General features: G+C 38.0%; 1 protein-coding gene across 1 annotated transcript in view; it reads right to left on the reverse strand.

Moving 5' to 3' along the window:
• Positions 1–18,945: 18,945 nt before the first annotated feature.
• LOC5565049 (trypsin-1) overlaps positions 18,946–21,061 on the reverse strand; it is a 53,687-nt gene continuing 51,571 nt past the window's right edge. Inside the window, exon 3 of the mRNA XM_021838569.1 lies at positions 18,946–19,665. Coding sequence (XP_021694261.1) covers positions 19,041–19,665 — 625 coding nt within the window. The 3' untranslated portion in view covers positions 18,946–19,040. The remainder of the gene's footprint in view (positions 19,666–21,061) is intronic.

A 21,061-nucleotide genomic window follows, 5' to 3' on the forward strand; every position in this document is an offset into this window, starting at 1 on the left:
CAAATATGTTTCATTATATGATTTCAAAAGTATGGGCTCAACCCCCAAAAACATACAAAAATGTTTTGTCATATCAATGAGTTTATACGTTGTCTTTTTGGCTCACTTGAGAGGCAAGCTTCATTTTATCACTACAAAAAAAATATTCAAACAGTGATATTTTTTTAGTTTTTCGATGTTTTTGCACCATTTTTTCACAAGCTCTCAAAAAACTCTTCTATTTTGAGAATCCGTGTCGGTATTGATCATTGGTCATCTGGGTGCAGGTCGTTAGGCCGAAAGGGTCGTTAGGTCGAAATGACATTTGATTATTTACTACTATGTCAAATGACTAACACATTCATCAGTGTTTTTTCCTTCTTTTAATCGAAGGCTGTTCTTTCTAGTTGTATTTCGCAGCGGTTGTTGTGGGCTTCTAGGTTCATTAGAACTATCGGCCATTTTCGGCTAAACGATCCTTTCGGCCTAACGACCCTTTCGGCCTAACGGCATTCGGTCTAACGGCATTCGGCCTAACAGGATAGAATCCAGAATCTTACAGAATGTTTATCATGATCGATCACTCGCTTTTCGAAACAATACTTTAATGAGAGTCTGTTGTGAAAAAATGAATCAAATTGGTGGCACCGTTTTGGAGTAATGAAAATGTATAAATCTGATACCTACCTGGCCGTATGAAGATCTGAAAAACTTCAAAAAACATAATTTTGTAATTGTCAGATTTCTTGAAGACAACTCAACCGATTTACATGATTCTTTCAGAGAAGCTCCTTTTAACCTGACATTGTATAGCTCACATTTTAGGTTTTTCATAAATTGACTAAAAACAAAACGACGGCCAATGAATTTTTGTAAGGGAAATGTCGGTACTCGAAGGAACATCTAAATATCTTCAAAACCATGTGACCGATGATCAAGATTGACGCAGATTCTTAAAATAGAAGAGGCGATGTCAATAACATTTTTTTTAAGGAATTGATGTTTATCTTCATCCGGGAATTCCAGGAATTGATTTTTTTTAACGAAATGCATTTAAACTATTCTTGTAAAATTTCTATAATTTGAAATGAACGATTTTAGGGGACTCTACGTTATTTATCAGGAGACATTTTTTAAATATTCTGATGGAGTTTCTCAATGACATAGTCCATTATTTTTACTGGAAGTATCATCTTGCCAGTTTTTGCAAAGAAATCTCCGAGCAATTGTTTTTGTTCTTTTGTTCTGGGGCAGATTCTCACCGCTCAGATAACGAGATAGAATGAATAAATTAGAATTTTTAAAAATCTTCCACAAATTTGTATAAGAAAAAACCTGAAGGTCGTAGACACAAAAGTCAATTTGGACAAATTGAGATGTAAGATTCTTACATCTCAATTTGTCCAAATTGACTTTTGTGTCTACGACCTTCAGGTTTTTTCAAAACACCGTCGGCTGGTTAAGCCGTAATAGACATGACAATCCTAGTTGAGTCTTTAGAAGCTTGAAGAGCTTGTCTTGTAGAAGATCGAAGAACTTCTTATCCATACGCTAGAAAGGTTCTCTTCCAGAAATGCTTTTCATCCAGAAACTTTAAAATAATCTACTCCTCTTATTAGTGAATATTTTCATGTTCCCAAGAGTCCTGCTAATGAAGTTAGAATATTCACTCTTGGAGTAGCGAAAATCCATTTCAATCAAACCCAACCCCTCGATTTCCACTCCAACCTTCCCACCAACCGTGGCCAATTCATATCGATTTTCATCCATTAGATTTCCCCCCAGATTGCAGGCAGCAAAAATCCATCAGTAAACAATTCACTGCCCGAATAGTGTGCTGGGCAGCGTTTGTTTTAAAACGAACGCTTCGAATTACATTCCCTGTCAGGGCTGCATTAGTCAGATTACTCCCGGCGGCGGAAGACTTGGCCGATGGGAGCTTCGGGCACTGCCATTGGGCGTTTTTCCTTCTAGAACATGGACGTGGGAGATGTGGAAAGCTAGCGCCATCCATCACCACCGGTGGCGAGGGGTGGCCTAATGAAAAGGCACCATGACACTATTGGCGATCTGGTGGCCAAAATCTTGTTCCAAGCTGTCCTTGACAATTTTTTTATTCGATGATTGAGAACAATTTAGCTGCACATATCTGGTTTTTTTCATTTATGATTAATCTACTTTTCTAAATATTTTTTTTAACTATTTTTCTGTGATAACACTGTGTTCACAGCTAAAGATAGCTCCAGAGATTATTTAACTACCACAATATGACTCATATCAATAACTTTGTAAGTTCTAATGCATATGATTGTGTAAGCTAGGGTCATCGCAAAAGTGACCTATAGGCATCATTATTAACAAACTTTATTATTCAATTATTGGCTCTATTTATAAGTTTGTTCCGAAAACTTGCATTTTGAAAACCAAACATCGAACCAGTATAACAAAACTCAAACAAACGGCAATTTTGGAAGCCAAAATACATGGATATTGCTGTTTGCTTTTGAGATGCAAATCTTGACTAAAGGTGCTCCAAATGCGGTAACACAAAACAATCAAAGGACACATAGCAACGATCTTCAAAATCACCGCCTACCTGACAAGAAAAATCTTTCTTTGATATCGCATTTCTTGTAGAAAATCTTACCGCGTTTGGTGTTCCCGCATTTGATATTTGCGTTTCAAATGCACACGGCAATACTACCCATAGTGCACAATCAGCAGCAGAAAGACGACGACGATCGAAGTCTATTACTAACATCACAGCCATGTAGACGACGACGACGACAATGGCCGATAATTAGGACTGCTTCTCCAGTGATTTTAAAATGGACGATGGAAATCTCAGATACTGGCATGAAAAAAAGTGGATTTTCCGTTTTCCAATGGGATTTAGAGCAAGATAATGAATTTTGCATGTGGTTTCATTTGAAATTAAAATTAATGGAAAGCTCCGTGGGGTGGTAAGCTACGGATATGGCAGAATGAAATCTGTCACAGAAAAATTATCATGAATAAATATAAACATGGATTTTGAACTGAAAATATTTCGATCTGTGTGGCAAATGAAAACTGCGAGGATTCTAATGATAATCCGGATAGGATACTGGAGGGAATCCTGAAAAGATTCTTAAGGGAATCCAGAGAGGATTTTGGAGAGAATCCCGAGAAGATTCTGGAGATAATTCTCAGAGGATTTTTAAGAGAATCCCGAGAGGATTCTGGAGATAATCCTGAGAGGACTCTGGCGAGAACCCTGAGCGGCTTCTGTAGAGAACCCGAAGAGGATTCTGGAGTAAGTCCTGTGATAATTCTGGAGAGAATCTTGGGAGGACTCTGGAGAGAATCCTAAGAGGATTCTGAAGAGAATCCTGAAAGGTTTCTTGAGAGAATTCGGAGAGGATTCCGACGAGAAATCTGAGAGGATCCTGGTGAGAATCCTTAGAGGATTTTGGAGATAATCCTGAGAGCATTCTAGAGAGAATCCTGAGAGGATTCTAAAGAAAATCCTGAGAGGATTCAGCAGATAATGCTGATAGAGAATCCTGAGAGGATTCTGGAGAGAATCCTAAGAGGATTTCGGAGAGAACTTTTAGAGAATCCTGGTGAGAATCATGAGAAGATTACGGAGAGAACCCTGAGAGGATTCTGGAGATAATCCTGAGAGGATTCCGGAGAGAATCCTGAGAAGATTGCAGAGAGAATCCTTAGACGATTCCGGACAGAATCCTGAGAGGATTCCGGAGAGAATTATGAGAGGATTCCGGAGAGAATCCTGAGAGAATTTTGGAGAGAATCCTGAGATGACTTTCAAGAGAACCCTGAGAGGATTCTGGAGAGAATCTTGAGAGGATTCTAGAGAGAATCCTGAGAGGATTCCGGAGAGAATCCTGAGAGGATTCCGGAAAAAAATCCTGAGAGGATTCTGGAGAGAATCCTGAGAAGATTCCAGAGAGAATCCTAAGACGATTCCGGACAGAATCCTGAGAGGATTCCGGAGAGAATCATGGGAGGATTCCGGAGAGAATCCTGAGTGGATTCCGAAGAGAATCCTGAGAGGATTCCGGAGAGAATCCTGAGGGGATTCCGGAGAGAAGCCTGAGAGGATTCCGGAGAGAATCCTGAGAGGATTCTGGAGAAAATCCTGAGAGGATTCCGGAGAGATTCCTGAGAGGATTCCGGAGAGAATCCTAAGAAGTTTCTGGAGAGAATCCTGAGAGGATTCCGGAGAGAATTCTGAGAGGATTCAGGAGAGAATCCAGAGAGGATTCTGGAGAGAACGCTGAGAGGATTCTGGAGAGAATCATAAGAGGATTAGGAAGAGATTACTTAACGGATTCTGGAAAGAATCTTGAGAGGAGTCTTAAGAGAGTTTTGAGAAGATTCTGGAGAAAATCTTGAGAGGGTTCTTGAGGAAATCGTTAACTTATTCTGGAGAGAATCCTGAGGGATTCTGATGAGAAATCTAAAAGGATTCTGGGAAAAATCCCCGGAAAAATCTGATCAGTGAAAATACATTGTTTTCCAAAGATATCTACGGGATACCGTAATTTATAGCTGGTCTTAGAGAGGAAAAAAATAGTCAAGTCTTGTCAGAATTGTTCAAGTATTTCTATCTATCTTCGAAATGATTTGCGTCTTTGATCAAAGAGCTAATTTAGAGATTCTCTATACAAAAAAAAAAAATGCAGCATAGAAGTAATTTCAAAAGTGCATATAAAATGTACTGGATATCTTGATGACATCTATCTATTTCCGAAAAGCAAATCAATAAATCGGTTCAATGGTACTTATTCGACAAAAAAATGAGTATTTTTTTAAAGAATAAAGAAATCACTATATGTCGAAAATCCAGTTAATTTGATGAAATTAATGTTACTGATTTGTTGAAAGAAGAATGAGTTATGAGGTACGGCGAAAGAAAGCTTATCATATTTCTCATCTTCAATCGGTCTTATGCATTAACAGGCTTGTTTTAACTTGTGTTATAATTCTCATCACTTCAGCAATTAAGTGTAGCCATAAGAATGTCACCTTACCTCCTTGAACATATTGCTGTTTGCATTTGGGATGCAAATCTTGACTAAACATCCTCCAAATGCGGTAAAACAAATCAATCGAAGGACACCTAGCAACGATTATAGAAATCACCGCCGCCCTAGCAAGAAAAATCTGAGGGATTCCACGGAGGCATGCAAGTCGATTCTGATCGACCATTTCAAAAATATCTGAAACTTTGCACAGTTTTTCAGTTCCATCTAAATCGTCATTTTCCGATATCAAATCTTCAAGTTGAGTCACGACTAACTTTTCAAAAGGGTGTATGTGAAAATGGTTCAAAATTATTCAAAAAGCTGCACAGCAAAAACGGTTCGTTCGATTGTTAGACAACTAAAGAAACAAAGTTAGACAACTAAATAAAGATTCCAAAAAAAATACACACAGTAAAAAAAAATTTTTTTTGCATTAAAAAACATCATTTTTGTCACAAAAACTCAAATATCTCAAAACCCTATCGGAATACCAACGTAATTTTTTGAGGGAAAACGGTCAATTATATTAGCTATATACCATAAAAATTTGGTGATGGTAAGCCAATAAACAAAAAAGTTATGACATTTCAAATATTTCACAAATTTGACACTTAGTGAAAACAATTTTTTTTTTCATTGTTATTTTTTTTTAGGACCGCAGTTTGTTGCTGAATTTTTTGTTAAGGGTACCACATGAGGTTAACAAGTTGTTTTCACGATATTTTATTTAATTATTCATAACTATTATAGCATCTATTAGAAAGTTAGACGCGATCCAGTGTTGTGATCTAAAGTCTTGATAGTGTCATATTTTTTATTGTACGTAACTGAAGAAAAATTCTCTCAATAGTGTTGAAACCTTTTGATAAAAGAACCCTATAAGAAATCTAATATTGAAGACAAAAGCTACAAAAAAAGTTTTCTATACAGGTATACGACTAGTTTACCTGCAAAAAGTTTACCTCGTAGAGAACAAGGCGGGTCTAGTACCCAGGTGATCTAGTATACGTAAAGCAGGTCGGTTTTCTCGGCGCTGGTTTTCTCCACAAAGTTAAAATCTGATTACACCTGGGTATAGACCCGCCTTGGTAGAGAATAGACTTTGTTAATCATATTTGGGAGAAAGCGAGTAACTTCAACAACATCAAAAACATGATAGGTACATACCATGAACATACTCACGAAAAAGCTAAAAATATACTACCACTATGGTTATAAAAGATTTAATTGTAAAATTTTTCTTCAGTCAAGCAAACGACACCAAGCTAGTCAGTAAAAACTTAAAAGTGATTTTGTTTATTAAAATCTAACGAGCAACATGAGTAGTCGCTTTCGCACCATAGATAAACTGAAAGCGGCTGGTTATGCTCCAATGTCTACATTGAATACAAATTTACGCATTTGTACCTCCTGCCGTTTAAACGTTGACAAACGGGCAATCTGTACATCATCGGTGGATCAGGTTGCAGGAAGTTCGAAAACAACAACAACTGAGGAATTACTAGATGCACCGACAACAACTGAGGAGTTACCAGAAGTACCAAGTGCAGATAGTCTTGCCACGGTACCATCAGCGACATCTGTTTCAACAAATCAATCAGAAGATGAGTGCATCCAGAAGGTCAACATCGAACGCTTCAACGAAGGGATAGCTGGAATAAAAGTGACTCCGATTAAATGGAGGGACGGACCTGGTGTAGTGGTTAGAACACTCGCCTCTCACGCCGAGGACCTGGGATCAAATCCCATCCCCGACATAGTCACTTATGACGTAAAAAGTTATAGTGACGACTTCCTTCGGAAGGGAAGTAAAGCCGTTGGTCCCGAGATGAACTAGCCCAGGGCTAAAAATCTCGTTAATAAAGTCAAACCAACCAACCATCCGATTAAATGGACGAAGATGGGTTACGTCAATTATCCCGAGAAAAAATACCGTGAAATCAACGAAGCTGTACGAAGAAACCTCTTCAAATTAGGACCTGAGGATGTGGAAAATACAGACTACGATGAGGTAATTATGAATATGAAGGAAAGGTTCTCGAATCTAGCCACGACAAGGAAAGAAAAATTATTGATTTTGTCGATGCTGCCAAGCTCGTGGTCTATTCAAGACGCCATTGATGAGTTCAAAACCAATAGAAATACAGCAAAAGAGGCAAAACAATTCAAAAATAACTGTCTTGCAACCAAAAATGCTAGGTCGAGTACTTCATTAACAGATGAGACAAAAGAAAAAATAATTCAATATTTTGAAGACGATGAAGTAAGTAGAGCTATGCCTGGCCAAAAAGATTATGTATCTGTAAAAAAAGATGGAAAGCGTCAAGCAATCCAAAAACGATTAATGATGACTACTTTGAAAGAAGCGTATACACGCTTCAAGGAAATTAACGAAAATATTAAGGTAGGTTTTTCCTCATTTGCAAGCCTTCGTCCAAGGCAATGCAAGCTTCTATCCAATTCAGGAACACATAATGTTTGTGTGTGCACAACACACGAAAATATTAACCTAATCTTACATAGTTTGAAAAGAATCAATTTATCAAAGGATATTAAAATGTTAACTGGTAGTCTTTTGTGTGAAAATACAACATCAAATTGCTATCTACGATCTTGTTCGGATTGTCCAGATTCTTCATCATTGGAAAATACTTTATTCGCTGAGTTTGAAGAAAATTATATTGATCAGTTATCATTTGAGCAATTGGTGACCACGGATAGGTGTGACCTAGAAACTATTGTAAAACCTGTAGATGAGTTTGTGTCATTTTTTTGCTTGAAATTAGAAAGTTTAATTCCTCACGACTTTATTAAAACAGAGCAATCCCGCTTTTTAAAAAATACGAAAAATACATTACAAGATGGTGAATTTTTAGTCATTTGTGATTTTTCTCAAAACTATAGCTTTGTATTGCAAGATGAAGTGCAGTCCCATCACTGGAACGTACAACAAGCTACAATTCATCCATTCGTTATTTATTTCAATGGAAGTACGCAAAATGAACATTTTAGTTTTATTGTAATTTCCGAAGATTTAAGACACGACTCAGTATCTGTAAATTTGTTCATTGCCAAAATGATTAACTTTTTACGCGTTGATAAGGATAAAGAAATCAGAAAGATATATTTCATGTCTGATGGAGCAGCATCGCAGTACAAAAACCGTAAGAATTTTTCGAGCCTATGTCAATTAAAATCAAAGTACGGAATTGATGCAGAATGGCATTTCTTTGCTACGTCACATGGCAAAGGTCCTTGTGATGCTATTGGAGGAACCATAAAGCGCATGGCCACAAGAGCAAGTTTAGCCAAAGAACGTGAGCATCCAATTAAAACTGCAAAAGAACTATTTGATTGGGCGAATCGCAGAAAAGAAGAAGATTTAACAAAATTATCATTTTGTTTTACTACTACTGAAGAGTACTGTGACATGTTTGAAATGTCATAACTTTTTTGTTTATTGGCTTACCATCACCAAATTTTTATGGTAGATAGCTAATATAATGGACCGTTTTCCCTCAAAAAATTACGTTGGTATTCCGATAGGGTTTTGAGATATTTGAGTTTTTGTGTCAAAAATTATGTTTTTTAATGCCAAAAAAAAAAAAAAAAATTTTTTTACTGTGTGTATTTTTTTTGGAATCTTTATTAAGTTGTCTAACTTTGTTTCTTTAGTTGTCTAACAATCGAACGAACCGTTTTTGCTGTGCAGCTTTTTGAATAATTTTGAACCATTTTCACATACACCCTTTTGAAAAGTTAGTCGTGACTCAACTTGAAGATTTGATATCGAAAAATGACGATTTAGATGGAACTGGAAAACTGTGCAAAGTTTCAGCTCAATAGAAAAAAATGAATTTAAAAATTTACCAAATTTTGGTGCTGTTGCTTGGAATCACTCATCTATCTTAGACATCGCATTTCTTGTGAAAAATCTTACCGTATTTGTTGTTCCCGCATTTGATATTTGCATTTCAAACGCACACAGCAATATATTCATTATTGAACATCCTCTCAGGCCTCCATTTCAGTTTCCTTCTCAAAGTGCTTCACTGCTTCATTTTTCGCCAGAAATTAAATTTTTCTGAAAAATTTGTCCTACGATTACTTTGATGAAAATTGTAAAGTTTCGTTTTTCAGGCCGCGCCGTTCGCATCGCAACCATTTTTTCCTTAGAAACGCTTGCCAATAACATTCGCTAGAAAAATGCTGCTTTCGACTTTTTGTCCCTTCGACGTTTTGTCCGACGTTTTGTGTTTTGGAATTTGACGTTTTGGCATTCGACGTTTTGGGTTTCGACGTTTTGTCTTTTGACATTTTGTCCCTAAACCGGAGAGGCGACTGTATAAAATATTAAATTACTATAAGTAATTACTTCTTGAATTCTATCAAAATATTTGTAAAAAAATCCTCATTGATATTCTGGATTCTCTATGGATGCAAAAAATAATGCACTAGAACGTTATACCACTAAGTTAATTAAAAATATTGAATATTATTCCAATTAAACTTGTTCTAATAATAACTGAAACATGATTCTACCAAGAAATGTACTAATATTTCTCCAGATATATCTCAAAAATGACGCAAAAGATACAAACAAAATGTCTTTTAGAGTCCAGTAAAAATTCAGTTTTTTTTTTTTTATTATTTTGCCAAAGATTCCTCCATTCATTTACTTTTACCAATGCATGGGAAATAAAAATAATAAGTATTTTAAGACAATTTTTCCCACTAAGATTTTTTGGAGATTACTCAAATATTTCTTCATAGTTTGGTCATCTTTAAATTTGTATCGAAAAGGTATCGGAGTGATAAGGAATTTGTGAAAGTTTCACTGAGAATCAAACATGTTCAAACCTTCTGGAATTTTTTTGAATACATGTAAGGCGTGGGCTTCGAGGCCTTGCGGTTAGCAGCGTCAGTCAACTAGGCGTATTGTGCCACGAGGTGTGGGTTCGATTCCCGCTCCAGTCGGTGGAAACTTTTCGTCAAACGATAAATTCATCGCTGGGCTACTGGGTGTTTTGTGTTGTCCGTTGCCTAATGTTAGTGATCGTTCAGTCTGTGCAGTCAATGTGCTGAAGACGGTGTAAATTGTCTTTTTAAGAAAATGAGTTTGTAAACTTTACAGTTACTACACTTTTTTATATTAAACTTTGGGAGGGATTATTAGAGTATGTTTAAAACTACAAATGAACTTTAACACTTCACTTTTTGTAAAAAAAAAATAAAATACTAAAATCACTAAGGTGAGCAAATACCTTTAAACTCTAATATGTGTTGCTTATCTTGACAGATAGGCCTATTTCGTCTGCGACTTACAGACTTCTTCAGTGTCGAGTGCTCGACTTGAAGAGAACATCGCATGGATCTATTATTTATACTAGAAAAAGTGTGTGGGTATGTTAGAACTAGATTCTACCTGTAATCGTATACAGGAGGTCATTTTTTTAATTGTGTACCTAATCAAATGAAAGGATTGTCAAAATTACAAATTCCTGCTTGTTTGGCAGGTGGTCAATCAATGTGTTTATGTATTGTGTGTGTAAAGGTTAGGTATAAGTCTAAACAGCCAAGAGTACCCATTTCCTTGATCTTTGTTTAGTAATTTATTGTGGTTTTGTTTGAAAATTTCTATGCTTTCCGCTACGTCAAGCTTCCAAGGATTTGAAATATGTCGTAAGAGTTTGATATTTTTTGTGTTAAGGAAATGTTGTTCATTGTAAATATGTTCTGCAACTTTTGATTTGAAATGGTGTACATGTCCTTTTTCTGTGTCTTTGTGTGCTTTAGTAACTTCTGCTACGTGTTCTTTAAAACGTGTATTGAGAGTCCGTTTTGTTTGTCCTATGTAAATTTTATTGCAGTGGTCGCATGTAATTTGGTAAACGCCTGATTTATATAAACTGTCAATTGGGTCTTTTGTTGAACCTAGGAGAGTTTGGAGTTGGTTGTTTCTACTGGTAAAAACTAACTCGAAACCAAACTTTCGTAGGATTGGGCGTAGCTTTTTTGTTTCATCGTTGTAATTGACGGCTATATGTTTGAGTGTTGGTTGTTCTTGTGTCAGAGTAGTAAGTGAACGTTTGTATTGTTCTCGTGTTCTTTTGTCGATGAGTTGTTGTATTGTTTGTCTTGTGTAACCGTTTAATTGTCATTGTCCTGTTTCAAAAATGTAGTTAAGTTCCTTTCTTCTACCAGTTTCACTGAAGGGGATTGTTAGCATTCGATGTATCATGTGATTGAAGGAAGACATTTTGTGTTGGTGTGAGTGATTTGATGTGTTTGGAATAATACGTTGCGTGTTAGTTGGTTTTCTATAGATTTCAAATGTAAGTGATGAGTGTTCCTTTACAATAAGTAAGTCCAAGAAAGGCAATTTGTTATCCTGTTCCACTTCGTAAGTAAATTCAATGTTTTTGTGAGCCTTATTAATTGTTTCTAAAGTTTGGGGTAAGATGTGTTTTTTAACTATGCTGAAAACATCATCAACGTAACGCCACCAGATTTCAGGGAGCTGGTTTTTATCTTCTAATCGTTTCTCTAAATTTGCCATAAAAATCTCACTTAAAAATGGAGAAAGAGGGTTTCCCATTCCTGTTAAAGAGGCCATAAGCCTATTAGAAGATTGGCTACTTAGTCAATATGAAGGCACAGATTGGATAAAACAAGTACGTACATACATTAAATTAACTAAACTTTGCATGGAAGAAAACTATTTTTCCTTTAGAGATGAAACATATAAACAGTTAAATGGAGCCCCAATGGGAAACCCTCTTTCTCCATTTTTAAGTGAGATTTTTATGGCAAATTTAGAGAAACGATTAGAAGATAAAAACCAGCTCCCTGAAATCTGGTGGCGTTACGTTGATGATGTTTTCAGCATAGTTAAAAAACACATCTTACCCCAAACTTTAGAAACAATTAATAAGGCTCACAAAAACATTGAATTTACTTACGAAGTGGAACAGGATAACAAATTGCCTTTCTTGGACTTACTTATTGTAAAGGAACACTCATCACTTACATTTGAAATCTATAGAAAACCAACTAACACGCAACGTATTATTCCAAACACATCAAATCACTCACACCAACACAAAATGTCTTCCTTCAATCACATGATACATCGAATGCTAACAATCCCCCTCAGTGAAACTGGTAGAAGAAAGGAACTTAACTACATTTTTGAAACAGGACAATTAAACGGTTACACAAGACAAACAATACAACAACTCATCGACAAAAGAACACGAGAACAATACAAACGTTCACTTACTACTCTGACACAAGAACAACCAACACTCAAACATATAGCCGTCAATTACAACGATGAAACAAAAAAGCTACGCCCAATCCTACGAAAGTTTGGTTTCGAGTTAGTTTTTACCAGTAGAAACAACCAACTCCAAACTCTCCTAGGTTCAACAAAAGACCCAATTGACAGTTTATATAAATCAGGCGTTTACCAAATTACATGCGACCACTGCAATAAAATTTACATAGGACAAACAAAACGGACTCTCAATACACGTTTTAAAGAACACGTAGCAGAAGTTACTAAAGCACACAAAGACACAGAAAAAGGACATGTACACCATTTCAAATCAAAAGTTGCAGAACATATTTACAATGAACAACATTTCCTTAACACAAAAAATATCAAACTCTTACGACATATTTCAAATCCTTGGAAGCTTGACGTAGCGGAAAGCATAGAAATTTTCAAACAAAACCACAATAAATTACTAAACAAAGATCAAGGAAATGGGTACTCTTGGCTGTTTAGACTTATACCTAACCTTTACACACACAATACATAAACACATTGATTGACCACCTGCCAAACAAGCAGGAATTTGTAATTTTGACAATCCTTTCATTTGATTAGGTACACAATTAAAAAAATGACCTCCTGTATACGATTACAGGTAGAATCTAGTTCTAACATACCCACACACTTTTTCTAGTATAAATAATAGATCCATGCGATGTTCTCTTCAAGTCGAGCACTCGACACTGAAGAAGTCTGTAAGTCGCAGACGAAATAGGCCTATCTGTCAAGATAAGCAACACATATTAGAGTTTAAAGGTATTTGCTCACCTTAGTGATTTTAGTATTTTATTTTTTTGCAAAAAGTGAAGTGTTAAAGTTCATTTGTAGTCTTTACAGTTAATTTTCTCAATGCCTACTAGATAGTACTGAATTTCGATTCACGGCATTATATTCCCTGAAAATTCAAGAGTGTACTAGGAATTTACAGGAAAAAGATGTCAAATTTCTAAGGGAACTGCTAAAAGTCATTTGGGGAATTCGGGATCATTCCTAAAACAATTTTGAAACAAAATTGTAAAAACGGTTGTAGAAACTGTTAATTTCCCGGAGGAACTTAATAATGGATTTTCAAGATGAATTTCCAGTACATTTTTTAAAAACGCTGTAGGTAAAAAAAAAACAAATATTTGTATGTGGTTAGTAATATACCATTGAAATATGAAAATTGTGGGTTGAAATCTTGCCATCATCTTCGCAAAAATTAACAGCCACCATAACAACAATGAGAGCTCAAATTTGTTCGTCGAGTAAAGTAACATTGAATTCTGTTAGCACTGAGTATAAGTTAAAAACAAACCCCTTCCCCCCAAATTACGCTCACTGCGATTTCTCACCTGTCGTTCAATTGATTCTAGTGAAATTTGGTAAGTATACTATGCCCATACTATGCTTCAGTCACAAACGAAAAATCAGCTTCACCTGATTGGAAACAGCTAGGAAATTGCGGTGGGAGGCAAATTGGGTGGAGACCTGGCTGTTTTTATTCATTCATTTAGTTAAAATCTAAACAGATAACACTAAAACAACAATTTCACGTTACAATACTCGGTTCGTGGCCGCATCTCTCCATCCTCGGTTCTGCCCCACGCTCGCCAAATCAATACACATTTGATCCGCTCCACGCCTTCTTGTACAAGTCAGATCCAAAACGAACACCATCTTTGCAGGGTTGCAGTCCGGCATTCTTGCCGCAAATCGTATTCTTACAGCCTTGGCCACCTTTTGGATAGTTGGCCGAGGTCGTGATTCATCTTCTAGCGCAATATTGAACAACAGGCACGAATGTTCATCACCTTGTTGTAGTCCCCGGCGGGATCCAAATGAACTGAAGTGCTCGCCTGAAACCTTCATACAATTTTGAACACCTTCCATCGTCGCTCTTGTCAGCCTCGTGAGCTTCCCAAGAAAGCTGTTCTCGTCCATGATTCTCAATAGCTTTACGCGGTCTATACTATCGTATGCCGCCTTGAAATCGATGAAAAGGTGATGCGTTGGAACCTGGTATTCACGACATTTTTGGAGGATTTGCCGTACAGTGAAGATCTGGTCCGTTGTTGATCGGCCGTCAACAAAGCCGGCTTAATAACTTCCAACGAACTCGTTTACTACGGAAGATGATCTGGGATAATATTTTGTAGGCCGCATTTAGAATGGTGACCGCTCGAAGGTTTTTACAATCTAATTTGTCGCCTTTCTTGTAGATGGGGCATATCACCCATTTCTTCCACTCCTCCGGTAACTCTTATGTTTCCCAGATTGTGCCTATCCGCTGGTGCAGACAAATGGATTCTCCGGGCCCACCTATATGAGTTCAGCTCCGATACCATCCTTACCAGCAGCATCATCGTTCTTTAGCTGGTGAATGGCTTCCTTAGCCACCCTCAAAGTGGGGGTTGGTTGGTTTCCATCGTCCGCAGTACTGACGAAGGCATTTGCTCCGTTGTCCCGTCCTTCATTGCCTGTGCTCTCAGCGCCATTCAGGTGTTCGTCGAAGCAGTGATGCATTTGAACGCGTTCAGTTCGCGTTCCAGTTCAATTTGTTGAACGCAGCGATCAAGTAGGCTTGAACATTGTTCAGAGCAAAAATATGAACCCGTGCGAGCCAAAAATTGAACCCAAGAAATGCTGACTGATTCACGACAAACATCTATGACAAAGCTATGTTTTTGATTTGCATAGTATCAAGAACTGTATGTTTTTGCCTTCATAAAAGTTTACGACGACTCATTCCTTTATTTTCCAAGCGAGAGCTCCGATCATAATCGCCAACTGAACGGGCCGTTCTTGAGCAACGGCAGGCTCTTGCTCACAAGTTCATTGACTACTGCGTTCTCGTGCAAATTTGGCTCGGGATACGTTCACTTTTGGCTCGCGTTCAGTTCAAAATGCATCACTGCGTCGAAGTGCTGCTTCCACTTTTCGATCACCTCACGCTCATCCGTCAAAATGCTCCCATCTTTATCCTTGCACATCTCGTCTCGCGGCACGAAGCCGTTGCGGGATGCGTTGAGCTTCTGATAGAACTTACGTGTTTCTTGAAACCGGCACAGCTGTTCCATCTCCTCGCACTCCGTCTCCTTCAGGCGGCGTTTTTTCTCCCAAAAGAGGCGGGTCTGCTGTTGCCGTTTCCGTCTATAACGTTCCACGTTCTGTCGGGTCCCTTGCTGCAGCATAATCGCCCGCGCTGCATTCTTCTCCTCAAGAATCGTTCCGTCGACTCCGTCCCACGTTTCTGACGTTCCTCTCAGCTGCATAGTGGATGGCTGCTTTCACTGTTCTCCAGCAGTCCTCAAGAGGGGCTTCATCCAGCTCTCCATCTTCTGGTAATGCAGCCTCGAGGTACTGCGCGTACTCAGTTGCGACACCCGGCTGCTTAAGCCGCTCTAGGTCATACCGGGGTGGCCGTCAGTACCGTATGTTGTTAACGACGGAGAGTTTTGGGCGCAGTTTAATCATCACCCAATAGTGGTCAGAGTCGATGTTGGCGCCACGATAGGTTCCAGACAACTAGAATGTCCATATAATGAAATCAGCTTTTGCGTTATGCGAATCTTTTATGTGCAAAGATTCCGCATATGATGTCGTCAAAAGACCTTATGCGTACAAAAGTGGAGGCGATATATGTGCATAATTTATATGATACAATGCGAGTGTACAGATTTTATTACGAATCTGTAACATTATACGACTTAGTTTATGATGTCAAAGTTGATTTGACAGCTGCTACGGATTGATTCGACTTCCTTGGTACGTTTATACGGAACGATACAACATGCACTGATGAACTCAGAAAATATGCGAGAACATTCATAAATCCAACGGAATCATTCACAATGTTGTGCGGGTGTGATGTAATTCGCACAAGTAAACGACTTTTTACGTAAATTGTTATGCGACTTCTAGTTGTCTGGGGCCCTGACGTCGATAAAGTCGGAGAAGAGCTGTCCATCAATCAGAACGTGGCCGATTTGTTATTCTGTTCACAGCGGTGATCTCCAGGTGTATCGGTATGGAAGGCTGTGCTGGAAGTATGTGCTACGAATGGCCATTTTCTTGGAGGCGGCGAAATCAATTAGTTGTAAGCCGTTTTCGTTCGTCAGCCGGTGGGCGCTGAACTTTCCAATAGTCGGTCTTAATTCCTCCTCCTGGCTAACCTGGGCGTTTAGATATCTTATGATGATTTTGACGTCGTGGCTTGGGCAGCTGTCGTACTCGCGTTCGAGCTGCGCATAAAATGCGTCTTTATCATCATCAGTGCTTCCGGAGTGAGTGCGGTGCACGATTATTATGCTAAAGTTGAAGAACCGGCCTTTGAGCCTCAACGTGCATATTCTCTCATTGATCAGCCACCATCCGATCACGCGCCTCGGCATATCACCCATCACTATAAAAGCTGTTCCCAGCTCGTGTGTGTCCCGCAGCTCTGGTAGATGGTATGATTACCTCTAAACGTTCGCACCATTGATCCCTTCCAACGCACGGATGCCGAATCTGCGGTCCTTCAGAACATCGACGAGTATGCGTGTGCTCCCGATGAAGTTGAGAGATTTACAGTTCCACGTACCGAGCTTCCAATCGCTAGTTCATTTACATCGCTGTGGTCTTCGCCAATTGTCCCGGTTCGTATTCTCTCGTTGATTATTCGTTGCTTATTTTTTACGGCTGGCTTGCAGGGCCTGACACCAACCCCCTAGATTTCCCGAGGTCCAATTCCTCCTAAATGTTCGGAGAACCATACCGCACAGTTTAGCTTAGAGTCCTTCTTTGGCACTCGGGCGAAGCTGCCCCTGACATGGGAACAGACGCTGATATGAGCCGCTCCTAACATGGAGTACATACGCCCCAGGTTTGCAGAAGCAAAAGCAAAAAAGTAAAGTAAACAAATGCCGATTGTCATACAAACTTGTCATGCTTAGAGGCATGTAACTCTGTGTCTAATGATCCGAATGACATGAAATTTTGGCGGCGATCTAAAATTAACGAAACCTCTAACACCTACGAGAGGTCGTAGCGTTCTTTACATCTTTCATAAATAGGTGTTCAATAAATCATCCTTTCAAATTTCCCAGCTTTCGCAAGGGCACACGAGAAATTCCAAAGAGGAAAAGTATTCCGTTTCGAAAAGAAGTATTGGAATGTTTGAAAGAACCAGATGTTTCTCACAACGATTGGTCAAATTCCTCCGACGATGAAGATTGGGAAGAAAATGATTTAAATGAGCTTTAATTATAACTCCAGCAGAAGAAAATATTAGAATTCGATGAATTTGTTGAACAAATATGAACTAAATTTGGAAGAAGGAAACATCTCCGAAAATAAATCAATATTCTAACATGAGTTAAAAAAGGTACTCCAATATTGAAACCAATTGCTTACTATTGTTTTGCAATACATATGAACCTCAAAAGCAATATAAAATTATTCAGAAGCATAATATGTCCATCATAATTGTTGAAAACTGCAATATTATGTTATAACATCAAGATCGTTAAACTTAAAAAACATTATTGATCCCATTGGATCCCGCTCTGGTTCATATATGTTTTGAAAGTGTGTAAGTTACTGAACAGTATAACGTCAAAATTAACTGCTACTATCTGCAACTTTGCAAGCTGTTAACCCTTAAAGGTGACGTATAAAAAAGAAGAAATAGATCATAGCTCTTTCAAAATAAGAGATAGCGCTTTAGTCTCTTCAGCAAAAATGTGTATTTTTGGAGTATCTACAACATTGTAGAACATTGTAAAAATTAAAAAAATCATATAAAAAAGATATTGTAAAAAAATAATTTTTAAGGGGGTTAACATCATTTTTACCATATAATTTAGTAAGTATGAGAGCTAGAATTTTTTCGTCTTCGACAAAGTTTCTTCAAATGTCGTTACCTACAATACTTCCTTAGGTAGTTTTCAATTTTGAGAAAAAATAAAAAAGTTAATTTTTTTTTCTCAGTGTATACAATTGAAAACGATTTTTTTTTATTTCTATAATAAAGTACTCTTAAAAAGAAGAAACATTGCAGAAGACACCAAAACGCTAAAACCGATAGTTTTGGCGCAAACCCACATGTCCCACTTTTTTTGATTCCGTCCCACTGTGGGGCATGGCAGGACAGCTTTCGACTATAGGAGCGCCAATCTTATCTAAGAGTTAGTCCCAAATTTCTGACTTTGGTATCGGGCGGGAAGGAGGCAATCCTCATACAATTGTTTAGGACTGTACCACCAACGAATTTGTGCGAAATGCTTAATGCTAATGCTTATATGTGCACGGCGACTGGTGACTTGACGGTACATGCATGAAATAGATCCTTGAATCTGATTTCGTCTTCAAAAATTGCACGAAAATTTTTGCTTCAGACGAAATTGTCTAAGGTTATTAGAATAATATGTGATGAGACTGTTCAGTTTTGGAGTACATTTTACCAATAATTCATGTAGTTTAACACAATATACATCTATATTAGTTTAAAGAAGTATCCTGATGGAAATATTATACTGCGTAGAGTGTCAACTGAATCATTTCAAAAACTTACCTGAATATAGATGACAATATTTATGATTTTCGAAGTATTACTTTTCAGATCATTCCACATTATTAACATATGAATTTGTACTCAACATAAAATACTATCACATTTCGCTCGTATGAACTAATGACTAGATATTCACTGACAGGACATGAATCGATCACTTTCGTACTACTTCGCTAATCCAGCTGGTATATTCACTAACTCTCGTGTATATTCCCGGAAATCCTGGCCTCGCACATCCTATTCCGGTGGAAACAATTCCAATCAGCACGTCGTTACCGGTCACCAGCGGACCTCCGGAATCTGCCCAGCAGGAATCGACGCCACCCGTGCGCTTTCCCGCACATAATTGGGTTTTAGCGATGGCTCGAGGTCGGTTTCCATCCCGATAGAAACTCTCGCAGTCTTCGTTTCGGAACACGTCCACTATGGCTCGTTGAAGTGTGTCTGATTTGTCGCCATCCTGTTGACTCTCCTGGTTCCAGCCCCAGCCAGAAACAATAGCAGTCTTTCCTTCTACAAATGCTGAGGAATCGTGATTGCTAGCAATGCAAATTGGGCGGACATGCTGATCGAAGTAAATATATTTGGACGCTTCAAGCAGCGCAATATCGTTGTAGGGCTGATTGCATGCATAATCTGGGTGGAAAATTATGGCTTGGATTGTTACTTCGTATGAATTAGCATCAGCATTTTCTATTTGGTTTCGATTGAATTCGGAAATTTTGTACAAACCAACTATTGCTTTTATCTGGCTGGGGCGAACTGGTTTCTTTAGACCGCTAAAAAATTGTGAAAATTATTGAACCGTTTATTTGAGAAACCACATAAATCCGTGTAGAAATTTCATATATTTTCTGGAGATGCATATAGAAAGTTAGAATAAATGGATTTTCAGTGGCTTCTCAAATATAGTATTCGATGACTACTTAGGACAAATATCGGACACAAATGATGTTAATATGTAGGTAATGCAAATAACAATATCCATGTGATTAACAGGTACAGGGGGTGATTCCCTAGTAATGGACATGGATCTTCTTCTTATTCTCTTCTACCTCTCTTCTTCTTCTTGGAATTACGTCCTCACTGGGACAGAGTCTGCTTCTCAGCTCAGTGTTCCATGAGCACTTCCACAGTTATTAGCTAAGAGCTTTTCTTCGACAAAGTTGCCATTTTCGCATTCGTATATCGTGTGGCAAGTACCGTTTTGATTCATATTACGGACACTTAAGGACTCAGTGAACTATAACCCAACATAGAGCATACAAAATAAATCATTCTGTTTGATTCCTTACCGCTATCGAGCGTAGGAAGTCCTTATCTTTCGAATGGTGGGTAAGGAATACGCTTCCGCAACTTGAATAATTTTAAATAAATCAAAATGTGTGGCCTTTTCATGATTCTTATTCCGGACGCTTCCTCACTTTTGCCTCATATTCCGGACACTTTGATTCGAATTCCGGACAGCTCATGATAATCATTAATGGAACAGGCAAATCATCATTTGAAATCGTCAAACCACTAAAGAGACATCTAAGGTAGTTGGGCATTATAAATTTTCGAAGATATTTATGGAAAAAGCTTACTAAAACGAGCCTCGAAATTGAGAACTTTTGAACGGCAAAAATTGAAACATTTCGTGTGAAATGTTTCCCATACAAAGTAGAGTGTCCGAAATTTGAAGCTGTCCGTAATATGAATCAAAACGGTACAATGATACTCTATGCCCAGGGAAGTCAAGGAAATTTCCTTTACGAAAATATCCTGGACCGACCGGGAATTGAACCCTTCAGCATGGCTTGGCTTTGTAGTCTCCATTCGGCTAAGGAAGGTCCCAATAAAAAAAAATAATGCGAAATCACAGTCCAATTATGATGGTGTATTAGAAGGAAAGCTATTTTAAAGGAACAGTTTTTGTGAAGAATAGGTACCGTTTTGATTCATATTACGGACACTTAAGGACTTAGTGAAGTATAACCCAGCATAGAGTATACAAAATAAATCATTCTGTATGATTCCTTAGCGCTATCGAGCGTAGGAAGCCCTTATCTTTCGAATGGTGGGTGAAGAATACGTTTCCACAACTTGAATAATTTTAAATAAATCAAAATGTGTGGCCTTTTAATGCCTCTTATTCCGGACGCTTCCTCACCTTTGTCTCATATTCCGGACACT

Source organism: Aedes aegypti, chromosome 1 (assembly GCF_002204515.2).
Source record: "Aedes aegypti strain LVP_AGWG chromosome 1, AaegL5.0 Primary Assembly, whole genome shotgun sequence".
Lineage (NCBI taxonomy): Eukaryota > Metazoa > Arthropoda > Insecta > Diptera > Culicidae > Aedes > Aedes aegypti.